Raw genomic sequence first — 27,633 nt, 5'->3', positions numbered from 1 at the left:
GAGCTCCTAGGAGTTTTCTTAGTTTATTTTTCTTTTAGAGTTAGTTAGGTTACAGGGAGGCTGCTGGCAACAGCCTCCCTGCTCTGTGGGACTTAGGGGGGGAGTAGGAACCAACTTCCTAAAGAGTTAATGTTTCTCTACTCCGCTGACAGGACACTGAGCTCCAGATTTCGGCCTTGTCCACTTTCTTTCAGAAACAATTGGCTGCTATCCCTGAGGTTCAGACTTTCTTGAAAGGAGTTCTACACATCCAACCACCCTTTGTGCCTCCTACAGCACCTTGGAATCTTAATGTGGTGCTGCAGTTCCTGCAATCAGATTGGTTTGAACCTTTACAGGAGGTGGACGTAAAGTTTCTTACTTGAAAGGCGGTCACACTGTTGGCGTTGGCATCTGCAAGACGTTTGTCGGAATTGGGGGCATTGTCGCACAAGAGCCCCTACTTGATTTTCCTTGAGGATAGAGCTGAGCTCAGAACGCGTCAGCAATTTCTTCCAAAGGTGGTGTTGGCTTTTCATATCAACCAACCTATTGTGGTGCCAGTGGCTACGGACACCTCACTTACCTCAAAGTCCTTGGATGTTGTGCGGGCTTTGAAGATATGTGAAGAGAACTTCTCGTCACAGGAAATCGGACACTCTATTTGTCCTTTATGATCCCAACAAGATTGGGTGTCCTGCTTCTAGGCAGATGATTTCTCACTGGATCAGGCTTACTATCCAGCATGCATATTCTACGGCAGGATTGCCGATTCCAAATTCAGTTAAGGCCCACTCTACTCGTAAGGTGGGTTCTTCCTGGGCGGCTGCTCGGGTTGTCTCGGCTTGTCAGCTTTGCCAAGCAGCTACTTGGTCAGGGTCAAACACATTTGCTAAGTTCTACAAGTTTGATACTTTGGCCTCTGAGGACCTAAAGTTTGGTCAATCAGTTCTGCAGGAACCTCGGCACTATCCCTCCCGTACTGGGAGCTTTGGTACATCCCCATGGTACTAAATTGGACCCCAGCATTTTGCATATCATGCCTGATCAGTGAAATATCAACATGGACCTCTGCCACCTTATCCGCCAGTTTCTTCTCAGAATCTGTAAAAGCTTGCAGTAGTTGAACCATAGGAACTTCAGAGGTGGTGGCCACAGCAGGGGGCGAGGAAGGAGAGCTCGAGGCAGGGGAGATGGCACTTCAGCCATATTAGAGGCAGGATTTCCGTGGGCAAACTTAGCCAACTAAGCAGCAGCTTAAGAGTGCAACCTCTGCACCATCATGCACACAAAACAGTCACAAAATAAGGTCCAGAGAAGGGAGGGATCAAGTACACGGCAGCAGTAGTCCAGCAATTATACTAGTTCAGAGAATTAAAATAACAGTGGATTGCAATAAGGTAGTTAAATTATTGTACTCACTGCAGACTAGCAAGCACAGCGCTCAGTATATAGCTGCAGAAGCCTAGGGCTGACAGAAGACAAGCCTTATACTACTTATGGGGAGAAATCAGTTACAGAGAGTCTGGGATGCTAGTGTGGGAATCCAGGGCCACAATGCAAAAGAAGATTGGTTGGGCGCCACAGCTCCGCACACTCACCCCTGCTCAGACACCAGCCAACACATCAGGAACAAAGCAGGTCACCAACCACCTCCAGGACACCTACTAGGGCTCTCAGATGGCAATATTCAGATTGGGAATGCACAGAAGACTGGAGAGAGCTACCACATTGTAGTGGTACCAGATCCAAAATGGCACCTCAGCGTGCAGCAGGACACGGAGCCCGAAATAGACTTGCGCCTACATACAGGTCAGGAGGCAGACATAGGAGGTCAGGCCCCTACCACCAGGGCCACTATGCCATCCAGCAGCAGGAGGAGGCAAAGGAGACTGGGATCAGCCACAGGGAAGCCGGTGTTACGATTTTCCCAAGAGTGTAACAAAACTACAAAGTCCAGGTGGTTGCAGTGAAAACAAGAAGTTAATTTTGGGTGACCACAGGTGGCAGGAAATGCAGATAAACTAAGGGTGCAGATAATTAGGTACAGATGAACATAAACAAGGCAGGCATTCACAGATGTATGGTAAAGGGTTTTTGAGGACTGCGCTTTCACCTGGTTTATAAGGAGTAGCTGCTATGGAGAGAGATAAGGTTGCCACAGACCTCAGATAAAATACTATAAGAAAAAAGTTACTCCCATTGCTTGCTCAGGATAACACATATACGGCTTGAATTTTTTTAAAATAAAATATATGTTTATTTTGGAAAATACAGATACTTATAAATAAATATGTAAATAAAAAATGACGTATAAAATAGAACTTAATACCGGTATACGTATACAGGCCCTCATTCCGAGTTGATCGGTCGCAAGGCGAATTTAGCAGAGTTACACACGCTAAGCCGCCGCCTACTGGGAGTGTATCTTAGCTTCTTAAAATTGCGACCGATGTATTCGCAATATTGCGATTACTAACTACTTAGCAGTTTCAGAGTAGCTCCAGACTTACTCTGCCTGTGCGATCATTTCAGTGCTTGTCGTTCCTGGTTGACGTCACAAACACACCCAGCGTTCGCCCAGGCACTCCCACCGTTTCCCCGGCCACTCCTGCGTTTTTTCCGGAAACGGTAGCGTTTTCAGCCACACGCCCCTGAAACGCCGTGTTTCCGCCCAGTAACACCCATTTCCTGTCAATCACATTACGATCGCCGGAGCGAAGAAAAAGCCGTGAGTAAAAATACTTTCTTCATAGTAAAGTTACTTGGCGCAGTCGCAGTGCGAACATTGCGCATGCGTACTAAGCGGATTTTCACTGCGATGCGATGAAAAATACCGAGCGAACAACTCGGAATGAGGGCCACAGTCAATACAGATAGTGAGAAAAGAAGACTGAAGGTGTATGAAAAAAAGGAGAATAAGATACCAGATAAGAAAACAGTAGTTTGTTTAAAAGTGGGTAGACACGCTAGTGTGCGTTTTACTCTATCCACCAAGTGTGTGTATTAGTCTTGTTTTTATACGTTAGATGACTTCCAAAAATCAATTTGTTATGGGTTTATTTTGTATCCCTTGTACAGTCAACTGATATTGTGTCCTAAAAGATGTAACAATGTTGTTACAAAGTCTCCGTCTTGCTTAGTTCCTTTGCAGGGAGATACAGAGTCCATTCAAAACAGATGATTTTTACTCACAGAATCTCCGTAGTGAGAAATGCTTTGTCCGCATTAGTCCAGGGAACCCTCTACGTCTGGCTGGATGCCGTTGTTGTGACGTGCTGGAGGTATTTACCTGCACTCATCCAGGAGGTTCTCTGTATTCAGCTTAAGCGCTGGTCCGAGGTGCGGGTATGGAGTGCGTCGTCTGCCGGCAGACTGGATGGAGCTTGTGCCGCGGGAGGACAGTATCTTCGTCCAGACCCGTGGCCGATCTACGCGTTTCACCTGTGGTCTCAGGCTTCGTCAGGATGTCCATTCATTCGCGCTCAGTTCCTTTAACCTCTGGTTTGCCCTTTCGCGTGGGCTATGTGTGTTAGGTCATTTCCGCCCTTACTTGGTGCCTCTCCGTATAGTGTAAATTTATATAGATTGATTTTTGTTTATTTTATATATATATAGGCGTACCCAGTTTTTTCCTAAAGGTACCAATCCTAAAATATATATATATATATATATAGAAATAAAGAAAAAGAAAAGTAACACCACAAGTGTGCTGGGAAAAAAACATATGAAATCTATTATCATCTATATAGTAATAAATGTTGCAGTTAGACATATGCTTTGTCAAAAGATATATATATATATATATATATATATATTATCATGTATGATAATGAGAATAAATATATAAAAATATAAAAAAATTATAATAAATAAATATGAATAAATAATAAATGATGATAAAAAATATATATATATATGAAAAGAATGATGAAAACAATGAATAAATAATGAAATCATGCATAGAACTGAGAGTAGTTAAAAAAAACTTATATAGATTACAGATAATAATATGTCAGGAGTAAATCATTATAAAGAGAAATTGATAAAATGAATGATGATAGATTAATTTAATTGGTTTATTGTTTGATTAAGGGGACATGTCTGGATGCATGAGAAGTTTTTCTTTCTTTGGTAACAAAAACATATATACTTTAATAAACCTATATACTCTTAATGCATGCGATACGGTGAGAGACTAGTATTGCAACAGCCTCTCTCATTCCATGGAACTTTTATGCTCTTAGAAAGGGGTGTAGTTCAAAGTCTGCGTTGAGGCCTTCTGGTATCAAGGTTGCAAGTTCATAAATAAGTTTTGATTCCTCCTTTAGTAAATTTTGGTCCCAATCCCCGCCTCTCCAGGGTTTCTTTACGTGTTTGAGACCTATATATTTTAGTACTGATGGGTTGCTTCCGTATGCTTGTTTGAAATGTTTTGGGATACTGTGGTTGTCCTTCTCATTTTTAATATTGTTCAAATGTTCGTTGATTCGGATATATAGTTTGCGAGTGGTTTTTCCTATGTATTGCAAACCGCATGGACAAAAAAGAAGATAAATGACTCATGTGGTATTGCAGGTGATCTTGTCTTTGATTTTGAATTCTTTGTTGTTACTTCTTGCAAAAATACTTTTTGTTGGTTTTGTTGTTGTAGTTGTAGTTTTCTTACACGCTATACAGTTGTTACATCTGGAGAAGCCTGGTTCTCCATGTTTTAGCCACATGCTGTCTATTTTTGGTTCTGATTTTAAATGATTCTTTACTAGATCTCTTCCTATGGTTGGAGCACGTCTGTAAATTATTTTTGGTTTTGCTGGAAGTATGCTTTTTAGTTCTTTATCTGTTGTAAGAATATGTCAATGTTTCTTTAGGCTTGTCTCTATCAGTTTCCTTTGTCCAGAGTAATTGGTGATAAACAATAATTCTTTGTTCGTTTCTTCTTTTTTATTGTTGTAATGCAGGAGATCAGATCTGTTGATATTTTCTATTTCGCCTCTATCTTTTTCTAATTTTTCCTTTTTGTAATTCTTTATTTCAAATTGATTCATAAGTTTGGAGGTCTGGTAGTCACAATCTTCCTTCCTTGAACAATTTCTTTTAGATCCTTCTCATTTGTCCTTTGGGAATATTGGAAAGCCATTGGGGATGATGATTGCTTTTAGCATCCAAATAGTTGTTACAATCTACCGATTTCGTGTACGTTTTGGTCTCGATGTTATTATTGTGGATGAAGATGGTTAGATCTAAGAAGTTTATACTGTTTCTACTTATTTCATGTGTAAATATTAGATTGTCCGTATTTAAGTTGATCTCTCTTAGGAATTCTTGCAGAATTTCTTCTTCTCCATCCCATACTATTACCACATCGTCTATGTATCTTGCCCATACTTTCAGGTTGGGGAGGTTTTCATTGTTGGTCCAAATCCTTTCGTTTTCCCAATGAGCAAGAAACAAATTTGCATACGACGGTGCGAAATTCGTACCCATCGCTGTCCCCTGTGTTTGAATAAAGAATTGTTCCCCAAACCAAAATAATTATGGGTCAAGATGAATCTGATTCCTTGTATGTTGAAGGCGATTTGTTCTTCTTTTAGGCCTGATTCTTCTTGCAAAATTCGTTCAACATTTTTACAGCCATCATCGTGTCTGATACTGGTGTATAAAGATTTTATGTCACACGTTGCCAAGATGTAGGAGTCCTTCCAGGTTAGATCAGCTACTAAACTAAGAACTTGTGTGGTGTCTTTTAAGTAGCTGCATTGTTGTGCCACTAGGGGTTTTAGAAAGTGATCTATGTAACAGGAAAGATTTGAAGTCAGAGAATCAATTCCTGATACTATTGGTCTCCCAGGTGGATTTTGTTGATCTTTATGCACCTTGGGTAGGTGGTAAAACACGGGGATTATAGGATGTTTTGGTTTCAAGAAATTATGTTCCTCTTTTGTTATAATTTTCTCTTCCATAGCCCTTTTTAATATTTCCGACAGTTCTTCATGAAATTCTGGTGTGGGGTCCTTCTTTAAGGGTTGGTAAGTTTGGACATCTTCTAGGAGTTTCCATGCTTCTTTTTCGTATTTTTCTCGATCCATAATAACCACACCTCCACCTTTGTCCGCTTGTTTAATAGTTATTTCAGTATTTTTTCTTCAATTTCTTTAAAGCAGCTTTTTCCTTCTTCGTTAGATTCTGTATGTGTTTGGATCCTATATTATCAGGAATTTTCTTAATGTCATCCTCCACTAACTTTTGAAAAGTGGTTAGTAAATGGCCTTTGAGGTGTTGAGGGTAGAAAGTCGATTTATCTTTAAACTTTGTGTGCGTAAAACTGACTTCTTTTTCCTTCTCTTCCTTGTCCTTTCCTAAATTGTCTACTTTATTGAAGAACTTCTTTAATGTTATTTTTCTAAGGAATTTATGGAGGTCGATAAATGTATCAAATTTATTTAGACAGTTCGTCGGGGCGAATTTTAAGCCCTTCTTTAGAACTGAAGTTTCTGTATCACTTTACTTATGCTTACTCAGGTTGAATATCCTTTTCTCAGTTGTTTCTTTTGGTTTTTCTTCTGTTTTTTTCTTTTGGCCTATTCTTTGCTCCCCCTCGCTTTCCTCGTTGGTGGAACTTGGGCTTCTTTTTCTTCTCCTCCTCTTTCTTCTTTCTTCCTCTGAGCCTATGGTTTTTGGAATTGTTCCCGTGCTTCTGAATGAGTGATTTTTCTGTGCCAGCTCTAAAAAAGCATCCAGAAACTGCTCGGTTTCATCCTGTTCTTCTTGTGTCTGTACGTTCTCTTCCTTATTAGGATGAGGTTTGGTTGTTCTTCTGTTCAATCTATCCATCAATGTACGTGCAGAGGTGTCTAAAATTCTTTGGTGGTCTTCTTTACCTTGGTTAAAACTCCTTGTCAGGGTATTTGCTGAGGGGTACTTTGTTCTAGATTCTTCTTGAGCCTGTCTATCCACATGTCTCATCCTAGTATCTCTTCTCCTATTATCCATGTCTCTTTCTGGTGAGTATCCTTTATTCTTTCTTCGTGCTTCATACCTCATATTTTGTTGAAATTCTGTCTCTCCATATGTTATATATGGTCTTGGGTATATTTTCTGTTGGTCCTGCTGTCTCCATTGTCTTCTTGGGTGATGGTGTTCTCTATCGTATGAGGGAATGGGTCTTTCTGAAAATCTTCTTGTGGGATGGTCTTCTCTTGACGTTCTTACCCAATTATAATGATCTCCCTTTAGTCTTCAATATCCCTTCTAAAAAATTTTTGTTTTTGTTCAACAACTTCCTCTTCTAGCTTCCTTAGTTTGTTCTTTGTGAGACTCTCAAGATTCTTAAAGTCTGCTAGATCTTCCAAAGGTTCTAATTTCTTTCTAATAATTTTGATGTCTTCTTCTGTTTGTTTCAACATATCTTCTCTTTCTTCAACAATTAGTTGCATTAATTTAAGTGAGCATGAATCTAGAGCATCTCGCCATCTGCTCTCAAAATTTTTATCTTGTGAAGTAAAGGATGTTTTTTTATTTAGTCTCAGACCACGTGGGACCATCCTTTTCTCTATGTATTTGGTAAGAGTGGTGCTTTCCCACCATTGTTTTATTTCTTTCATTTCTAGCTTTTCTAATTTATTATATAACTCACAGAAGGTTTCTTCAAGTATTGTTGTTTCTCTTTGTTTTGTCATATTTGATGATGGGATTAATTCTTCTAATAATTTTAAACGTTACTCTCTATTGTAAGCCATAATGGTGATGAGCTGTGGTCCTCGGTGTGGAAAAATGGGACAATATGGTAAAGGGTTTTTGAGGACTGCGCTTTCACCTGGTTTATAAGGAGTAGCTGCTATGGAGAGAGATAAGGTTGCCACAGACCTCAAATAAAATACTATAAGAAAAAAGTTACTCCCAGCGCTTGCTCAGTATAACACATACGGCTTGACATTTTTTTTTATAAAACATATGTTTATTTTGGAAATACAGATACTTATAAATAAATATGTAAATAAAAAATGACGTATAAAATAGAACTTAATACCGGTATACGTATACAGTCAATACAGATAGTGAGAAAAGAAGACTGAAGGTGTGTGAAAAAAAGGAGAATAAGATACCAGATAAGAAAACAGTTGTTTGTTTAAAAGTGGGTAGACACGCTAGTGTGCGTTTTACTCTATCCACCAAGTGTGTGTATTAGTCTTGTTTTTATACGTTAGATGACTTCCAAAAATCAATTTGTTATGGGTTTATTTTGTATCCCTTGTACAGTCAACTGATATTGTGTCCTAAAAGATGTAACAATGTTGTTACAAAGTATCCGTCTTGCTTAGTTCCTTTGCAGGAAGATACAGAGTCCATTCAAAACAGATGATTTTTACTCACAGAATCTCCGTAGTCAGAAATGCTTTGTCCGCATTAGTCCAGGGAACCCTCTACGTCTGGCTGGATGCCGTTGTTGTGACGTGCTGGAGGTATTTACCTGCACTCATCCAGGAGGTTCTCTGTATTCAGCTTAGGCGCTGGTCCGAGGTGCGGGTATGGAGTGCGTCGTTGTCTGCCGGCAGACTGGATGGAGCCGTATGTGTTATACTGAGCAAGCGCTGGGAGTAACTTTTTTCTTATAGTATTTACAGATGTATCATGATGAATTGCAAAAATGATATTACCAAAGACAACTGAAGAGGCTGGGCAGCAAGCAATAAACTGAACTTGGATATGCAATGACAAGTGAACCAGGATGAAATGGCAGAAAATGGAGTCCAGAAATCAGATAAGTATATAGTAAATAATGACAGGTTCCAGGCACAGAGAAACAGGACTGGTATGAGACTCACTCCCTTGCTGCAGTACTGAATATGGCAAGATACATGACATTTGTAGACCCAGGAACAAAGATAGCAGACGAGACCAGTAACTTATTCCTCCAAGACAAGAAAACATTAATAACCAGCACTGAGTTCTGGAACCTAGCAATCTAAATAAGTAGATGTCAGCTGTTGTTCATGTTGGTAATTATTGATTGATGAATTAATTAATTAACAAACTAACAGCTGACCACAACACAGAGTCAGGAGGGCCACACCTCAAGTCAGACTAGTACTACAGTCAAACAAAAGAGGCCTGATGACCTCTAGTGGCATGGAAGCATACCACAGGAGAACATGTCAAAACATAAACTCGTAACAGCTGGAGCCTCGGATCCAAGACAGCAGGTCACATCCACAGCAGGATACACACTGCCACTGGAGGATCCAAACACTTGCCCAGGTCTCAGGGAGACGTCAGGCACCCTTAGATGGTCCTCTAATCAACAACAGAATGTACGTTACAGGATGAGCAGGCTGGAGAGCTCAGGGACCCACGCCATACTCCATGCCTAACTAGGCCACGCCCCTTTCAAAGGCAGATTTACTGGCCTCAGCTACGGAGGTGAGATGGCCATTCTGAGAAGCCTTAGGTTTATTTAGATGGACGATGATGCGTCTGATGGTCACTATCAGCGGCGGCTGCTGCCCCTTGTCTGCAGTGCAACCCAAAGGCTGCAGGGGAGAACTGGCCAGAACATATGAACATATATGGGAAGTTGTATGTAACATATGTCCTGCCTTCCTTTCCCGGGAATCAGCAGCCGCTGCAGCATACCACACACTGCTCAGCCTGTCAAATGTCATTTAGCCCGCCACCGTACTTCCATTGACAGGAGTCCGGGGGCGGGCTAATTGACAGACTGAGCAGTGTGTGGCATGCTGCGACAGGTGCTGATTCCTAGGGATGGATGCCAGGACATATGTTACATACAACTTCACATGTATGTTCATATGTCTTGGCCAGCTCCCCCCTGCAGCCTTTAGATGGTGCTGCAGTCCAGGGGCAGCAGCCGCTGGTGGTCACAATGGTGATCCGATGCTGTGTCTTTCGGATGCAGCACTCAGATATGCAGTGCGGCAGTAGGCTTCTTTTGCCCTCAGATGCCTCCTGCGGCATTAGCATATATTCGCATGCAAATACCGCACAATTGTAAATCACCCCAGCAGAGAACAGACTGGGAGACAGGAAGAGGTGGCTGAAAGGTTGAGAAGAGAGAGGAAAATTAAATAAAGTGGTAAGATAAGCACACAAACAGTAGTAAAAAGGGAAGAGGGGGGTCCTTATGTCCTTTACAGGTCCTGCTTTCTAAATGTATAACACTGAGTCACCAGGCCTCCTTGGTATTGGCATTTTGCCCTTGATTTATTTGGGGAGGTTGGTTTGGACCATGATGTTCAGCTTTGGTTCAGTAGTGCCTTTCCTGAGCTGGGCATTCTCTGATCAGAGAACTTTTAATTATCATATAGTTATAGTATTTTCAAGATAGGTCAGTGATCCTCCTCCCTATTTGCCCATTCCTCCTTTAAAATTATGCTTCTTAGGTTGACGTCCACTATAAATCAGTGAAGTGAGGTGAGATCAATGGCTGGGGAGGCACTGACTAGTATCAGAGGTTTAGAATAATACAAAGATTATATGAATAATACAAAGATTATATTTATTCTAATCATTTTTATAGACAAAACTCTGGAGTATACTGGATTATGACATGTGAGGGTCTGCCTCCTCTCCCTACCCTGACCACACATCACTACTACAGTTGTCTTTCTCCTTTATTGTGACCTCAGTTCCAGATTCTTGCCGGATGCTTTCCATCTGTTTCATTGTAAATGTAGATTTCTTCCCTCTCTCTTAGGATCATTGGGCCCAGATTTTGGGCTCTATTAGTTATACGTCCCCAGGTGTCTGGTACCAACAAATACACTACTTTATACTCCATTGATCAGAGATTTTCAACCTTTTACAACTTGCGGCACACTGAACAAGATTTAAATATTGCCAAGGCACACTCAAATATAATGGTGATGTATGGTGCAGTTGCGTGTCCTAAGATGTCATGTTGCAGCTTCTCCATAGGTAACGCATGAGCCACATCTGAGAAAGCCAGAGGAGCCCAACACTGCCCGGGTCCAAAATTAGAACTGGCTCTGCAACCACTAAACCCACCAGTATTGATTGTTCCAGGGCCTCAGTAGCGGCAAGACACTGATGGGCCTGGCTGTGCTTCTAAGGCGGCACACCTGGAGACTGTTCAGGGCACACTAGTGTGCCACAGCACAGTGGTTGAAAAACACTGCCATAGATCTTAACACACTCCTGTCAGCCTTAGATGGGAGTACTGCTTCTACTAATTTCCCCAAATGTCATATCCCTAAATGGGAGTTTTGGCACCTGCTCTGTGCCTGCCCCAGTGTTCATGAGTTTTGGTCCAAGGTTTGGGCTGATATTAGCTCTATTGCCTCAATGCTACCTCCTGCTTATTCCTGGCGGTACCTATTTGAAGAGCTTTTTTAATGGCACTATTTTCAGATAGGTCCTGGGTTAGTCCACTGTGTACTGTCCACACTAGCTAAGGTTATTATGGCCAGATCTTCGCTGTGGATCCCTCAGATATTTATAAATAGTGAGCACTTGTGAATGACACTATCAACCATGAGTGCTATGTGCATGCTAATAGGAAGAATTTAGTTTAACCCTTATATGCATACTGGGCCTGATTCAAGTCCCGTTGTAGTAGCGGCGCATGCAGCAAAATACCGATTTTCGGTACATTGTCCATGAGCTGGACAACAATTGTGCATGCGCAGTACACATCTGTAACATAACAAGCAGATCAGCATCAGCCTGTCAGTGAAGGTGGAGAGGGGGCGGCGATGGGCATGTTGTCGCCATTGTGGTGAAGCGTCAAGGCCAGGATCTGCATCCAGGGAGACACGGCACTTATAGGGATTTTGGGGGTAATTCCAAGTTGATCGCAGCAGGAATTTTGTTAGCAGTTGGGCAAAACCATGTGCACTGCAGGGGAGGCAGATTTAACATGTGCAGAGAGAGTTAGATTTGGGTGTGGTGTGTTCAATCTGCAATCTAATTTGCAGTGTAAAAATAAAGCAGCCAGTATTTACCCTGCACAGAAACAAAATAACCCACCCAAATCTAACTCTTTCTGCACGTTATATCTGCCTCCCCTGCAGTGGACATGGTTTTGCCCAACTGCTAAAAAAATTCCTGCTGCGATCAACTTGGAATTACCCCCTTTGTTTCTCCTACCTCCAGTTCCAGTTATCGAGGATAATTGAATTACACCCGGGATCAATTAGCCACGGAAATTTACAGCGGTTAATTTCATTCCCCCTTAGTGAAGGAGTATCTAGTAGCTGTGATTAGATAGTATTCAGCAGATGCAGTTCTCTTTGATCTAAGAAGTCTCCTAGACATATTAATTGATGTTGTAAGTACATCTGGTGCACCACCGGACTGTAAATCAGCAATGTGCTCTTTTCAGCTCAGTGACAGAACTGAGAGCTACTGAATTCAGCTTGTTTCTCTGCACTCTGCCTGAATGTAAAGTAGTGTGACAAGTGCAAAATGTTTTGACTTGCCTTTAAAGGAACATTAATATCTAATTTGTTCTTTTAGTGATTATGTACATTTAGATGAAATGATGAGGCAAGGTGCACCAGGAATGGCTACCATACATGATATTTTCACTATGCTAAAGACATAGCTTACAGTATATTTCTCTAACGTCCTAGTGGATGCTGGGGACTCCGTCAGGACCATGGGGAATAGCGGGCTCCGCAGGAGACAGGGCACATCTAAAAAGCTTTTTAGGTCACATGGTGTGTACTGGCTCCTCCCCCTATGACCCTCCTCCAAGCCTCAGTTAGGTTTTTGTGCCCGTCCGAGAAGGGTGCAAACTGGATGGCTCTCTTAAGGAGCTGTTTAGTAAAGTTTTTTTTTAGGTTTCTAATCAGTGATTCCTGCTGGCGACAGGATCACTGCAACGAGGGACTTAGGGGAGAGACTTGCAACTCACCTGCGTGCAGGAGGATTGAAGTTTTAGGCTACTGGACACTGAGCTCCAGAGGGAGTCGGAACACAGGTCAGCCTGGGGTTCGTCCCGGAGCCGCGCCGCCGATCCCCCTTACAGACGCTGAAGAAAGACGGCGGAACGGAGGTCCGGAAACAGGCGGCAGAAGACTTCACAGTCTTCAGAGAGGTAGCGCACAGCACTGCAGCTGTGCGCCATTGTTGCTACACGGCTCACTGACACGGTCACGGAGGGTGCAGGGCGCTGCTGGGGGCGCCCTGGGCAGCAATATAAATACCTATTTGGCAAATAAATACATCACATATAGCCATTAAGGCTATATGTATGTATTTAACCCAGGCCAGTTTTCCTAATAACCGGGAGAAAAGCCCGCCGTGAAAGGGGCGGAGCTTATTCTCCTCAGCACTCAGCGCCATTTTCCTGACCAGCTCCGCTGGTGAGGAAGGCTCCCACTCTCCCCTGCACTACAGAAACAGGGTTAAAGAGAAGGGGGGCATAAATTGGCGATATAATTATATATTAAGAGCCCATATATAGAAACAACACCTTCTAGGGTTGTTATATACATTATGGCGCTTTTGGTGTGTGCTGGCAAACTCTCCCTCTGTCTCCCCAAAGGGCTAGTGGGTCCTGTCCTCTATCAGAGCATTCCCTGTATGTGTGTGCTGTAGGTCGGTACGTGTGTGTCGACATGTATGAGGAAAATGTTGGTGAGGAGACGGAGAAAATTGCCTGTAACGGTGATGTCACTCTCTAGGGAGTCGACACCAGAATGGATGGCTTACTTATGGAATTACGTTATAATGTCAACACGCTGCAAGCCGGTTGACGACATGAGACAGCCGGCGGACAAATTAGTATCGGTCCAGGCGTCTCAGACACCGTCAGGGGCTTGTAAAAACGCCCATTTACCTCAGTCGGTCGACAGACACTGACACGGACACTGACCCCAGTGTCGACGGTGAAGAAACAAACGTATTTTTCCTTTAGGGCCACAAGTTACATGTTAAGGGCAATGAAGGAGGTGTTACGTATTTCTGATACCACAAGTACCACAAATAAGGGTATTTTGTAGGGTGGGAAAAAAACTACTTGTAGTTTTGCCTAAATCAGATAAATTAAATGAAGTGTGTGATGATACGTGGGGTTCCTCCGACAGAAAGTTATGGGCGGTATACCCTTTTTCCCGCCAGTAGTAAGGGCGAGTTGGAAAACACACCTTAGGGTGGACAAGGCGCTCACACGCTTATAAAAAACATGGCGTTACCGTTTCCAGATACGGCCGCCCTCAAGGAGCCAGCTGATAGGAAGCTGGAAAATATCATAACAGTATATACACACATACTGGTGTTATACTACGACCAGCAATCGCCTCAGCCTGGATGTGCAGCGCTGAGGGGGCTTGGTCGGATTTCCTGACTGAAAATTTTGATACCCTTGACAGGGACAGGATTTTATTGTCTATAGAGCATTTTAAGGATGCATTTCTATATATGTGTGATGCGCAGAGGCATATTTGCATTCTGGCATCAAGAGTAAATGTGATGTACATATCTGCCAGACGAAGACACGACAGTGGTCAGGTGAGGCAGATTCCAGACGGCATATGGAAGTATTGCCGTATAAAGGGGCGGTCCATTGGACCTGGTGGCCATGGCAACAGCTGAAAAATCCACCTTTTATTACCCCGAGTCACATATTGGCAGAAAAGGACACAGTCTTTTCAGTCTCAGTCCTTTCGTCCCCATACGGGCAGGCGGGCGAAGGCCAGTCATATCTGCCCAGGGGGAGAGGAAAGGGAAGAAGACTGCAGCAAGCAGCTCATTCCCAGGAACAGAAGCTCCTCACGGCTTCTGCCAAGTCCGCAGCATAACGCTGGGGCCGTACAAGCGGACTCAGGTGCGGTAGGGGGTCATCTCAAGAGTTTCAGCAACACTCGCAAGGGAACTCCGGGATCCTACATGTAATATCCCAGGTGTACATTGGAAATTCGAGACGTCTCCCCCTCACACAATTCACAGGCTGTATTCCCAGCAGGTGATAATCAAAGTACCCTTCTTACAACAAGGAAGGGGGTAGTATTCCACACTATATTGTGGTACTGAAGCCAACCGGCTCGGTGAGATCTGAAATATTTGAACACTTACATACAAGCGTTCAAATCAAGATGGAGTCACTCGGAGCAGTGATAGCGAACCAGGAAGAAGGGGACGATATGATGTCACTGGATATCAGGGACGTTTACCTACAGGTCCAAATTTGCCCTTCTCACCAAGGGTACTTCAGGTTCCTGGTACAGAACTGTCACTATCAGTTCAGACGCTGCCGTTTGGATGGTCCACGGCGCCCCGGGTCTTTACCAAGGTAATGGCCGGAATGATGATTTTTCTTAAAAGAAACATGGACGCTTTCCTGATAAGGGCAAGGTCCAGAGAACAGTTGGAGGTCGGAGTAGCACTATCTTAAGTAGTTCTACGACAGCACGAGTGGATTCTAAATATTCCAAAATCGCAGCTTTTTCCGACGACACGTCTACTGTTCCTAGGGAAGATTCTGGACACAGTCCAGAAAAACGTGTTTCTCCCAGTGGAGAAAACCAGGGAGTTATCCGAGCTAATCGGGATCCTCCTAAAACCAGGAAAAGTGTCAGTGCATCATTGCACAAGAGTCCTGGTAAAAATGGTGGCTTATTACGAAGCAATTCCATTCGGCAGATTTCCCGCAAGAACTCTTCAGTGGGATCTGCTGGACAAATGGTCCGGATCGCATCCTCAGATGCATCAGCGGATAACCCTATATCCAAGGAAAAGGGTGTCTCTCCTGTGGTGATTACAGAGTGCTCATCTTCTAGAGGGCCGCAGATTCGGCATTCAGGATTGGATGCCGGTGACCACGGAGGCCAGCCTGAGAGGCTGGGGAACAGTCACACAGGGAAAAAATTTCCAGGGAAGTGTGATTAAGTCTGGAGAATTCTCTCCGCATAAATAAGCTTAGAGCAAATTTATAATGCTCTAAACTTAGCTAGACCTCTGCTTCAAGGTCAGCCGGTATTGATCCAGTGGGATAACATCACGGCAGTCGCCCACGTAAACAGAAGGGCGGCACAAGAAGCAGGAGGGCAGTGAAAACTGCAAGGATTTTTCGCTAGGCGGAAAATCATGTGATAGCACTGTCAGCAGTGTTCTTTCCGGGAGTGGACGACTGGGAAGCAGACTTCCTCAGCAGGCATGACCTCCACCCGGGAGAGTGGAAACTTCATAGGGAAGTTTTTCAACATGATTGTGGACCGTTGGCAAAGACCAAAGGTGGACATGATGGCGTCCCGCCCGAACAAAAACGGGACAGGTATTCCGCCAGGTCATGAGACCTTCAGGCGATAGCTGTGGATGTTCTGGTAACACCGTGGGTGTACCAGTCTGTGTATGTGTTCCCTCCTCTGTTTCTCATAACCAGGGTATTGAGAATTATAAGACATAGGGGAGTATGAACTATACTAGTGGCTCCGGATTGGCCAAGAGGGACTTGGTACCCGGAACTTCAAGAAATGCTCACAGAGGACTAAGGGCCTGGGGAGCTAAGAAGGGACTTGATTCAGCAAGTACCATGTCTATTCCAAGACTTACCGCGGCTGCGTTTGACGGCATGGCGGTTGAATGCCGGATCCTGAGGGGAAAAGGCATTCCATAAGAGGTCATACCTACCCTGGTCAAAGCCAGGAAGGAGGTGACCGCACAACGTCATCACCACATGTGGTGAAAATATGTTGCGTGGGTGAGGCCAGGAAGGCTCCACGACGGAAATTCAACTAGGTCGATTTCTACACTTCCTGAAAACAGGAGTGTTTTGGACCTCAAATTGGGGTTCATTAACATTTAAATTTCGGCCCTGTAGATTTTCTTCCAGAAAGAATTGACTTCTGTTCCTGAAGTCCAGATTGTAAAGGATGTATTGCATATACAGCTTTTTTGTGCCCCTAGGGGCACCGTGAGATCTCAACATAGTGTTGGGATTTCTTAAAATCATATTGGTTTGAACCGCTCAAATCTGTGGATTTGAAATATCTCACATGGAAAGTGACCATGCTGTTGACAAATATCTCACATGGGAAGTGACCATGTTGTTAGCCCTGGCCTCGGCCAGGCGATTGTCAGAATGGGCGGCTTTGTCTTACAAAAGCCCATATTAAAATTTTCCATTTGAACAGGACAGAACTGGGACTCGTCTCCAGTTTCTTCATGAAGGGGTGTCAGCGTTTTCACCTGAAACAACCTCTTGTGGTGCCTGCGGCTACTAGGGACTTGGAGGACTCCAAGTTACTAGACGTGGTCAGGGCCCTAAAAATATATATATATATATATAGTTAGGACGGCTGGAGTCAGAAAGTCTGACTTGCTGTTTATACTGTATACACCCAACAAGCTGGGTGCTCATGCTTCTAAGCAGTCTATTGCACGCTGGATTTGTAGTACAATTCAGCTTGCACATTCTGTGGCAGGCCTGCCACAGACGAAATATGTAGATGCCCATTCCACAAGGAAGGTGGGCTCATCCTGGGCGGCTGCCCGAGGAGTCTCGGCATTACAACTTTGCCGAGCAGCTACGTGGTCAGGGGAGAACACGTTTGTAAAATTTTACAAATTTTGATACTCTGGCTAAGGAGGACCTGGAGTTCTCTCATTCGGTGCTGCAGAGTCATCCGCACTCTCCCGCCCGTTTGGGAGCTTTGGTATAATCCCCATGGTCCTGACGGAGTCCCCAGCATCCACTAGGACGTTAGAGAAAATAAGAATTTACTTACCGATAATTCTATTTCTCGTAGTCCGTAGTGGATGCTGGGCGCCCATCCCAAGTGCGGATTGTCTGCAATGCTTGTACATAGTTATTGTTACAAAAATCGGGTTATTACTATTGTTGTGAGCCATCTTTTCGGAGGCTACTTCGTTTTGTTATCATACTGTTAACTGGGTTCAGATCACAAGTTGTACGGTGTGATTGGTGTGGCTGGTATGAGTCTTACCCGGGATTCAAGATCCTTCCTTATTGTGTACGCTCGTCCGGGCACAGTACCTAACTGAGGCTTGGAGGAGGGTCATAGGGGGAGGAGCCAGTACACACCATGTGACCTAAAAAGCTTTTTAGATGTGCCCTGTCTCCTGCGGAGCCCGCTATTCCCCATGGTCCTGACGGAGTCCCCAGCATCCACTACGGACTACGAGAAATAGAATTATCGGTAAGTAAATTCTTATTTTAAGTGTTATGCACACCAGTGCCTGCAGGAAAGTACTGGTGTCAGAACTGTTATGCACTCCAGTGCCTGCAGGAATGTACTGGTGTTTGAACTGTTATGCAAAACAAATGGACTCACAGACAGACTGGGGAATATGACATAACGTACACAGAAGGTGATAGGGTAACAAAATACACACAAAGTGAACAGAGAAGCCCAGAGGCTAAGGAACTGGGTATCTCCCTTGTATTAGAAATGCTCAGATGGGAAAAGCAAGATGTTGTGTTTTAATACGTAGAGAACCCGAAATGCTGTTGCTAAGGGCAACAGCAAAACCCTAAAGGGTTACCAACGGGTGTGGCAGTAAACTCCTTGGTCAGAGATGGAATGATAGACACAAGGAGAGTCTCCACAATCCTAATTCTCACTTGCAGTGCACAGGTTCAGCTTACTGCCACTAAACTGACCCCTGACACCTAGCACAGTGAGACAGGATTAGACAGGCAAGTCTTAGAATACAGCCGCAAACTTGCTAAGTTCACAGAGTAGTAACAGAACCCCAGCAAGCTAAACGACTGACTCCAGTCTTACTGCTAGGTCTGGATTGGCAGAGTGTAATACCAAATCCCCAGGCCTATTTGCAGTAAGCAACAAACAAATACAAAGCTACACAGTACTGGTTAACTTTCAGGAACTGACTAACCAACAAAGATTCAGCAGCATCTGCTTACCCTGAGAAGAGGCCTTATAAAGCAGGTGCTGTCCACGCCCCACTCAGACCTCACAGACTGTGAGCACAAAAACCAGCACCGGATCCCCTGCCGTGCACAGAGCCTATAACCACTGCACAGCAAAAGACCCGAACCGGAGTATCAGCTGCGCTCAGGTTACTCCGCTAGCACTTGTCTCCCGGTTGCCATGACGACGTGGCAGCACAGGACAGGAGACCCTAACAGTACCCCCCCTCTGACGAGGGGTCAAAGAACCCCTGCCACCGGGTTTATCGGGGAACTGCGAGAAGAAAGAGCGTATCAGTCTGGGAGCATGAAGATCACAACTGCGCACCCACGACCGCTCCTCCGGGCCATACCCCTTCCAGTGCACCAAAAATGACAGCCGACCCCGAACCACCTTGGAGTCAAGAATCCTTTCAACAACAAACTCCCTCTGGCCACGTATCAGAAGAGGGGAAGGTCTTCCACTGGAAGAAGGATTACTAATCGCCTGTTTTAAAAGGGAACAATGAAATGTTTTATTGATACCCAAAGAACGGGGTGGATCTAACTGAAATGCCACCGGATTGATAACCCTGGTGATCTTATAAGGGCCGATGAACCGGGGGCCTAACTTATGAGATGGCTGTCTCAACTTCAAATTCTTGGTAGACAACCAGACGAAGTCTCCTAATTTGAAGCTGCAGGGTCTTTTCCGCTTATCAAAAACCCTTTTGGTCACTAATGACACAGACACAAGGGCTTTCTTCACTTTCCGCCAAATACCTCTAAGGACCGAAACCACAGAGGAACCACCAGGCGTGGAGTCCAGGGGTCAAAAGAATTGGCCTTAGGATGATGCCCATACACACAAAGGAAGGGAGAGATCCCTGTAGCAGAGTGAGCCGCGTTGTTATAGGCAAACTCCGCCATGGACAGATGAGCAACCCAGTCAGTCTGACACTTGGAGACATAACACCTGAGGAACTGCTCCAAGGACTGGTTCACCCTTTCAGTCTGCCCATTAGACTGTGGATGGTAGCCTGACGACAAGCTGACAGAAATCTGGAGATCGGAACAAAATGCCCTCCAGAATTTGGCCACAAACTGGGATCCGCGGTCAGAGACCACATCAAGTGGCAACCCGTGGAGACGCACAACATGCAGCATAAATAATTCAGACAGGCGTCTGGCCGACGGCAGCCCAACCAGTGGAACGAAGTGCGCCATCTTCGAAAACCTGTCAACGACAACCCAGATGGCTGTCATCCCCGAGGATTTGGGCAAGTCCACCACAAAATCCATTGAAATGTGGGTCCATGGCTTAGATGGGATAGAGAGTGGATGTAATGGGCCAACAGGAACCCCTCTAGGAGTCTTATTTCGGGCACAGATGTCACATGCCCGAACCCACTGATCCACATCCTTAGCCACCGAGGGCCACCACACCGCCCTAGATAGCAACTCCCGAGTTCTGGCAATACCCGGGTGACCTGCCGACTTCTTGGCATGGAATTCCAGGAACACTCGCTGTCTTAACCTAGGAGGCACAAACAAAAGACCTACCGGAAGGTCTGGAGGAGCCTGCTCCTGTGCTCTAAGGACTAATGATAAGAGGTCCTGGGTAATGCCCACTTTAATACATGATGGGGAAACAATGGGCAACGGCTCCTCGGTGGTCTCCTGGATTGGAGCAAAACTCCGCGAGAGCGCATCAGCCTTGATGTTTTTTGACCCAGGGCGATATGTTATGCACACCAGTGCCTGCAGGAAAGTACTGGTGTCAGAACTGTTATGCACTCCAGTGCCTGCAGGAATGTACTGGTGTTTGAACTGTTATGCAAAACAAATGGACTCACAGACAGACTGGGGAATATGACATAACGTACACAGAAGGTGATAGGGTAACAAAATACACACAAAGTGAACAGAGAAGCCCAGAGGCTAAGGAACTGGGTATCTCCCTTGTATTAGAAATGCTCAGATGGGAAAAGCAAGATGTTGTGTTTTAATACGTAGAGAACCCGAAATGCTGTTGCTAAGGGCAACAGCAAAACCCTAAAGGGTTACCAACGGGTGTGGCAGTAAACTCCTTGGTCAGAGATGGAATGATAGACACAAGGAGAGTCTCCACAATCCTAATTCTCACTTGCAGTGCACAGGTTCAGCTTACTGCCACTAAACTGACCCCTGACACCTAGCGCAGTGAGACAGGATTAGACAGGCAAGTCTTAGAATACAGCCGCAAACTTGCTAAGTTCACAGAGTAGTAACAGAACCCCAGCAAGCTAAACGACTGACTCCAGTCTTACTGCTAGGTCTGGATTGGCAGAGTGTAATACCAAATCCCCAGGCCTATTTGCAGTAAGCAACAAACAAATACAAAGCTACACAGTACTGGTTAACTTTCAGGAACTGACTAACCAACAAAGATTCAGCAGCATCTGCTTACCCTGAGAAGAGGCCTTATAAAGCAGGTGCTGTCCACGCCCCACTCAGACCTCACAGACTGTGAGCACAAAAACCAGCACCGGATCCCCTGCCGTGCACAGAGCCTATAACCACTGCACAGCAAAAGACCCGAACCGGAGTATCAGCTGCGCTCAGGTTACTCCGCTAGCACTTGTCTCCCGGTTGCCATGACGACGTGGCAGCACAGGGCAGGAGACCCTAACATTAAGGTTGCCTCGATATGGTGAGAACAGCCATTTTGTGGGATGAATCACTATTCATGAGAGAACAGCCTATCAATTTGTCTAAAAAACTTCATATGGTATATTTGATTTGTCTTTAAAATTATTGCCGCTTTAAACCTAGCTACTAAATCAATTAAATATCACCGCTGCCTGCAACTCAGAGGCTATTATAGTTACCCCATCTTATGCGTTGGGTACGAAATCCTTGCAGTCGGGATCCCGATAGTCATACTATCGGGACCAACAATGGGATCACGACGGGCAGAATGCCGGCACAACCTGGTAAGTTTTTTCTCCCTACACCTACCCTTAATCCTACTCATAACCCTAACCCACCCCTCTCATAGCTTAACCCTGATCTCCCCCTCCCGCAAAGTAAACCTAGCCCCCCCTCCCCCTTCACCTGACCTTAACCTTCCCCACCCATCACCTGTGCTGAAGTGGAACAACCTGGCAAGCTGGAGACGAAGTTATAAACATCCTGAGAAGTCCATTTATGAATATCTTGAACAGTTGGATTATCTTCTCTGTTCAGGAAGAGGCTGTGTGCTCCTGTCAAAATATGATAAAATATGCATAAATGTTATGTAAAAACCAAAATGGCAAACATTTCATTATTATTATGTACTAGATATAACATCTACTATTCCTGTAAAAATACGTACACTTTTTCTAACATTATCAAGCAATGACATTTTCATCAATGATGAATTACAGTGCTGTAACTGGGATGTAGCTGGCATCCCGGCGCTCAGGATGCCGGTAGATGGAAGACCGCATTGGAAACCCGACACCTGTCAGAATACCGATGCCGGAATCCCAACAGCCGATAGCCCGAACGTATGTATCAGGAGTAGTTTAGAGTTAGGCTGCGAGAAGATTAGGGTTAGGCTGTAGGAGGGGAGGTAAGGTTTAGGCAGCAGGAGGGAAGGTTAGGGTTAGGCTGCACAAGGGGAGGTTAGGTTTAGGCTGCAAGAAGGGAGGGTCAGGTTTAAGCAGCAGGAAAGGGTTAGGGTGAGGGAGGGGAAAAGGTTACAATACTTACTCTTTCGGGATCATGGCCATCAAGATGCCGGGGTCGGTATTCTGACCTCCAGCATTCTCAGTGTCAGGATTCCATACCCAACCCCTGTTACTTACCTATGGAATTATACAATTGGGAAAGTATAAGTTGGAGGGTCACAGAAAAGTTCCACAAGGCAACATCCAACAGGCAAGATGGATTTGGATAGCTCTGTTTTCCAACCACTTTATTTCTGCAGCGGGGTACACTGGGCTCCACAAGGATAGACATTGGGGTGTAGAGTAGGATCTTGATCCGAGGCACCAACAGGCTCAAAAGCTTTGACTGTTCCCAAGATGCATAGCGCCGCCTCCTCTATAACCCCGCCTCCCTGCACAGGAGCTCAGTTTTGTAGTTGGTGCCGCAGATAGCAGGCACGTAACAGAGGGGCTGCTCCAGGCAGCTCTAAGAAGAGCTTTTTATGAAGAAAAGTGAAGACTTCAAGGGCTGCAGCAGTGTGTAGATGTCAGGAGACATTCACTGCTGCAGCTCCATCTCTCCCTAGCGGCGCTGTACACTCCCGCGCCCTGGTTGCCGGGTAACTACAGCGGGAGGCTCCGGTTTTCTTCCTGTCAGGCACACATGACTGGGACTCTCCGGGATCGCGTGGCCGCTCTTCGGGAGGTGGTGAGTGGGTCCCGCTCGCGGGACCCGTACTGTATCGCGATCCGGCGCGGCCGGTAGACACTGTGGCAGTACAGGCGATCCCACTAGATCACCAGGGCATGGGTGCAGGTCAGGTTTTCTCTCCAAATCTTTTTATATGTAGCCCGCAGTACCAGGTGGTTTTGCCAGGAGAGGGGATAAGGCTTAGACCTGGAGCCCCTCCCCCAGCCACAGGGCGCCATTTACAGTAAATGTTCCCGTTCTGGAGCTGCATATCTGTCTCTCCATCACTCCCAGTCAGTGTTTGGGCGCCATTTCTCTCAGCTACAATGTTCCTGGGACTGCTTGGGCAAATCCTCCTTTGTAAAGCCACCTGGTAGTCAGCGCTGTGACTTAAGTATTCTACATGTCCTTTAGACAGTGATAGTTAAGAAAAAGTGCATTTAGTCAGGGTTCTCTGGTACAAGTACCCTGTGATATACATCCAGTCTTTACTGTGCAGTGTTATATCTATTGACTACATAGCTATATATATAAGCTAGTCCAGTGCAGTATTATTGTTTGTAATAACCTCTGCATTGTACAACTGTGACTATATGTGTGTGCATTAGCTTGCTGGGTTATTTTAATTTCGTGTCTTTCACTCAACTTGCTATCCCCCAGTGCTCCTTGCCCCCAGTGGGACTGTGGCAACGGGGGTCCATAATGACCCGCCGTGGGCTACTGTCTCCACACTTCTGAATACGCTAGTTACTAAACTAATGCCCCCTATGGGACCTCCTATGCCGGTTCAACCAGTGGCGTAAGTTCATCACAGTCGCCCGGAGGCAAGATAAATATTGGTGCCCCCCTATTTCCTATATTAAGATAAATATATGTATGTATGTGTGCGTGTATGTATTATATATATATATATATATATGTGTGTGTGTGTGTGTGTGTGTGTGTGTGTATGGAGTGTTCTGAAAACAATTTATATACTGTATTTATACATTTAATTGTATTTTATTTTAAATCACACATTTCTTAGCAGTCATACCCAGGATTAGAACCCATGACCTGTTACACTAACAGCAGACACTTTACTGATGGCGATATTTACTCCTGTAGAGGAAGCATGAGAATTCTAACTATATGAAGTTACGTGTAATTGTCAGAGAAGTAACTTCATATAGTTAAAATTCTCATATTTCCTATACAGGAGCAAATAGCTTCATCAGTAAGGTGTCTGCTTCCAGTGTAATAGGTTATGGTTTCTAATCCTGGGTGTGATATTTGTAAAATGAGTATTCAGTATAATAAAGAGGGTGTGATTTGTAAAGTGCAGGGACCAGTGAGGAAGTCGGCCACTGAAAAAACAGCGACAGCTATCAGTTAACTTAATTCAATTCAGATAACTTGTCTGCTCAACTGAAGAAATTAAACCAGTCTTTGACTACTAAAAAGTCTGACCCTCGCTCGCCTAAGACCAAGGGGTCCTCTAAGTGTGCTCTTACCTCCTCACAATCCACTGCTGTCACTGACACCTCGTCTGATGAAGATGGCGTGTCACGATCCGGGTATCTGGACGCCATTACTTACCCTTCAGATGCCTCCTAAGGCTGGCTCAGCGTTCCAGGACCGGATCCCGCTGTTCCTGAGTTTCCACATGCAGAATGTCAGAGTGGTGATTTCATCAGCCGCGGCCTCCGCTGTGCCCGCGTGGTTAAATGTGCGCTTGTCAGTCTGGCGTCTCCTGTCTCCTGTGGCCGGCGTCGCCATTACTGTTTCAATTCTCACATGGATTACAAACCAAACTTCCCTCCAAGTGTCTGCATGGGCGCAGCCATCTTGGATTTTGTCATCTGATTATTTCCACCAATCTGCTGTCTGTATTGTTGATTTGCATAATTGCCTAGCCAACCCCTTCCTTGCTGCAGGTATAAGTATGCTGTGCCTGAGCAAGGAAGGCGTCAGTGCTTTGGTTGTCTAACCTAGTTCCAGTTTGTCTCTCTCCTGTGGTTGTCTTCCAGGTTCCAGCTCCTGTCTCCAGACTTCTGCTATAGAGACCCGCACCAGCATTCCATCTGCGGTGTAGCCTGACTCTCCGATCCATTCTGGACTCACCTGTTTCCAGCTACAACAATCACCTGCTTCCAGCAGTGTACAGCTTCTCTTAAAGGGCCGGTGTCCTTTCTGCAGTTTACCACTCTCCACCGGTATTATTATTTCACCGCTCTCAAACAATCACCTGCTTCCAGCCCAGCTTCCAGCAGTGTATAGCTTCTCTTAAAGGGCCGGTGTCCTTTTCTGCAGTTTACCACTCTCCACCGGTATTATTATTTCACCGCTCTCAAACTCCAAACTTCATTATTATTTCTTCGCTCTCAAGTTCGTTTATTATTTAACTGGTTCCAGCCAGTATCCACTCCGTACCAACAACAGTCTGGTTCCAGCCAGTATCCACAGCAGCCGTTTTACCTTCAGCAGCCCAGCCTTTCCTGGAACATCAGCTGGTACGATCCTGGGTTCTCTCCATTGCTACAGTCAGGCCTGGTAAGGACTTTCCAACTAGAAGATTATAAGAACTGTCTCACACTACCAGTGCCTGTGGCCCTTGCCACCCTGTAGTACCCAGGAATTGTATTTATCCTCTGTTGACTTTTATGTTTCCTTTTACTGCTGCTGTGTTACGGAGTTTGTCATAATAAACATCATTGACTTTTATCCTGGTTGTCGTGGTCACGCCTTCGGGCAGTTATTCTACATGTTACTTACATGTCTAGGGGTCTGATACAACCTCCCAGGTTCCGTTACATCTCAGCCCCTACAACTGAGGCTGCCTCCCGTCAGCTCAGGCCCTCAGTTGTGACATGGCGCTTACACTGACCCCACAGATTCTGACACAGTTCACATGTGGATATTCCTGATCTTTTGGAGGCTATTAAGTTGATTCTACAGATTACGGATGATCCCGGGCCATCCGTCCCTCCTAAGAAACCAGATAGGTTCAAGCGTCAGAAGGTGGTTAAGCAAGTTTTACCTCATTCTGATCACCTGGTGGATATACGTCAGGAACCCTGGGAAAATCCTGGGAAGAAGTTTGTGCCTCAAAAGAAGATGCTGGCTCGCTATCCCCTCGCGCCAGAGCTGTCTAAAAATTGGGAAACGCCTCCTCCAGTGGACTCGCATGTGGCTAGGATGGCGGTTTCCTCAGCTCTACCTGTCACTACCGTCACGTCTCTGAAAGAGCCTACGGATAAACGTGTGGAGGGTTGTCTGAAAGCGGTTTACACCCTCACGGGTGCTGCACAAAGGCCCACTATTGCAGCGACATGGGCTGCAGAGGCTATTGAAGCGTGGGCCCTAGAATTGGAAGCTGAAATCTCTTCTGACCATGCTAGACAGTGCTTGTCATATATTGTCACAGCTTCTCACTATATTAAAGAGGCAGCTTCTGATGCCGGTATTCTAGCAGCCAAGGCCTCTACTATGTCAGTCCTGGCTCGCCGGATATTGTGGCTGAGATCCTGGTCCGTGGATCTGGATTCTAGAAAAACCCTGGAGGTACTCCGTGTTTGGGGAGGACTTAAATAAGATAGTGGCTGATTTGGCTACTGCCAAAACTGCCTGTCTGCCAAGTACCGCTCCTTCTGTGCCGAAGGCTAAAGGTACTTCCTTTCACCCCTTTCGTCCTTCAGGTAAAGCAAAAGGTCAGGCGTACCACAAGCAGGCCCGCACTTCCAAACCTGGTAAGCCAAAGTCCAAAAGAGCCTGGGCTGCCCGTCAGCCAGCTTCCAAGACCGATAAGCCTGCCGCATGACGGGGCGGGCCTGCCCCTGGGGAATCCCAGGGTGGGGGGCCGGCTTCTAGGGTATACCCAGAATTGGTTGAAGTCGACTTCAGATGCCTGGGTACGGGAAGTCGTCACTCGAGGTTACGCCATAGCCTTCAAAAACCGGCCCCCTCATAGATTTTGCCTGACAGACGTCCCTTCGGACCAGACAAAGGCAAAACTCTACATTTGGTGGTACAGACCCTCCTGGACACAGGAGTGGTAGTACAGGTGCCTCTTGCTCAGAGAGGCCAGGGGTACTATTCTCCGCTATTTCTAGTCCCGAAACCGTATGGGTCCTCCCGGCCCATTCTCAACCTCAAGGCATTGAACAAGTTTGTGAGAGTCTCCAAGTTCCGTATGGAAACCCTTCGCTCTATCGTTCTGGCCTTGGAACCTGGGGATTATATGGTCTCCCTGGATATACAGGATGCTTACCTGCATATTCCTATAGCAGTGTCACATCAGCAATACCTGAGGTTTGCGATTGGCAACCTCCATTACCAGTTTCAGGCATTACCTTTTGGTTTAACCACGGCTCCGCGAGTCTTCACCAAAGTTATGACTGTGGTACTCCGCCGTCAAGGGGTCAGGATCCTACCGTATCTGGATGACTTGTTGATCC

General features: G+C 45.3%; 1 protein-coding gene across 1 annotated transcript in view; it reads right to left on the bottom strand.

The window, feature by feature from the left end:
• Positions 1-27,633, bottom strand: part of SAMD7 (sterile alpha motif domain containing 7) — a 60,593-nt gene that overhangs the window by 9,773 nt on the left and 23,187 nt on the right. The window contains exon 6 of the mRNA XM_063919600.1: positions 21,956-22,077. Within this exon, the coding sequence (XP_063775670.1) occupies positions 21,956-22,077 (122 nt within the window). The remainder of the gene's footprint in view (positions 1-21,955; positions 22,078-27,633) is intronic.

This window comes from Pseudophryne corroboree, chromosome 4 (genome assembly GCF_028390025.1).
Source record: "Pseudophryne corroboree isolate aPseCor3 chromosome 4, aPseCor3.hap2, whole genome shotgun sequence".
Lineage (NCBI taxonomy): Eukaryota > Metazoa > Chordata > Amphibia > Anura > Myobatrachidae > Pseudophryne > Pseudophryne corroboree.
This window is presented reverse-complemented; position numbering and strand designations above follow the sequence as displayed.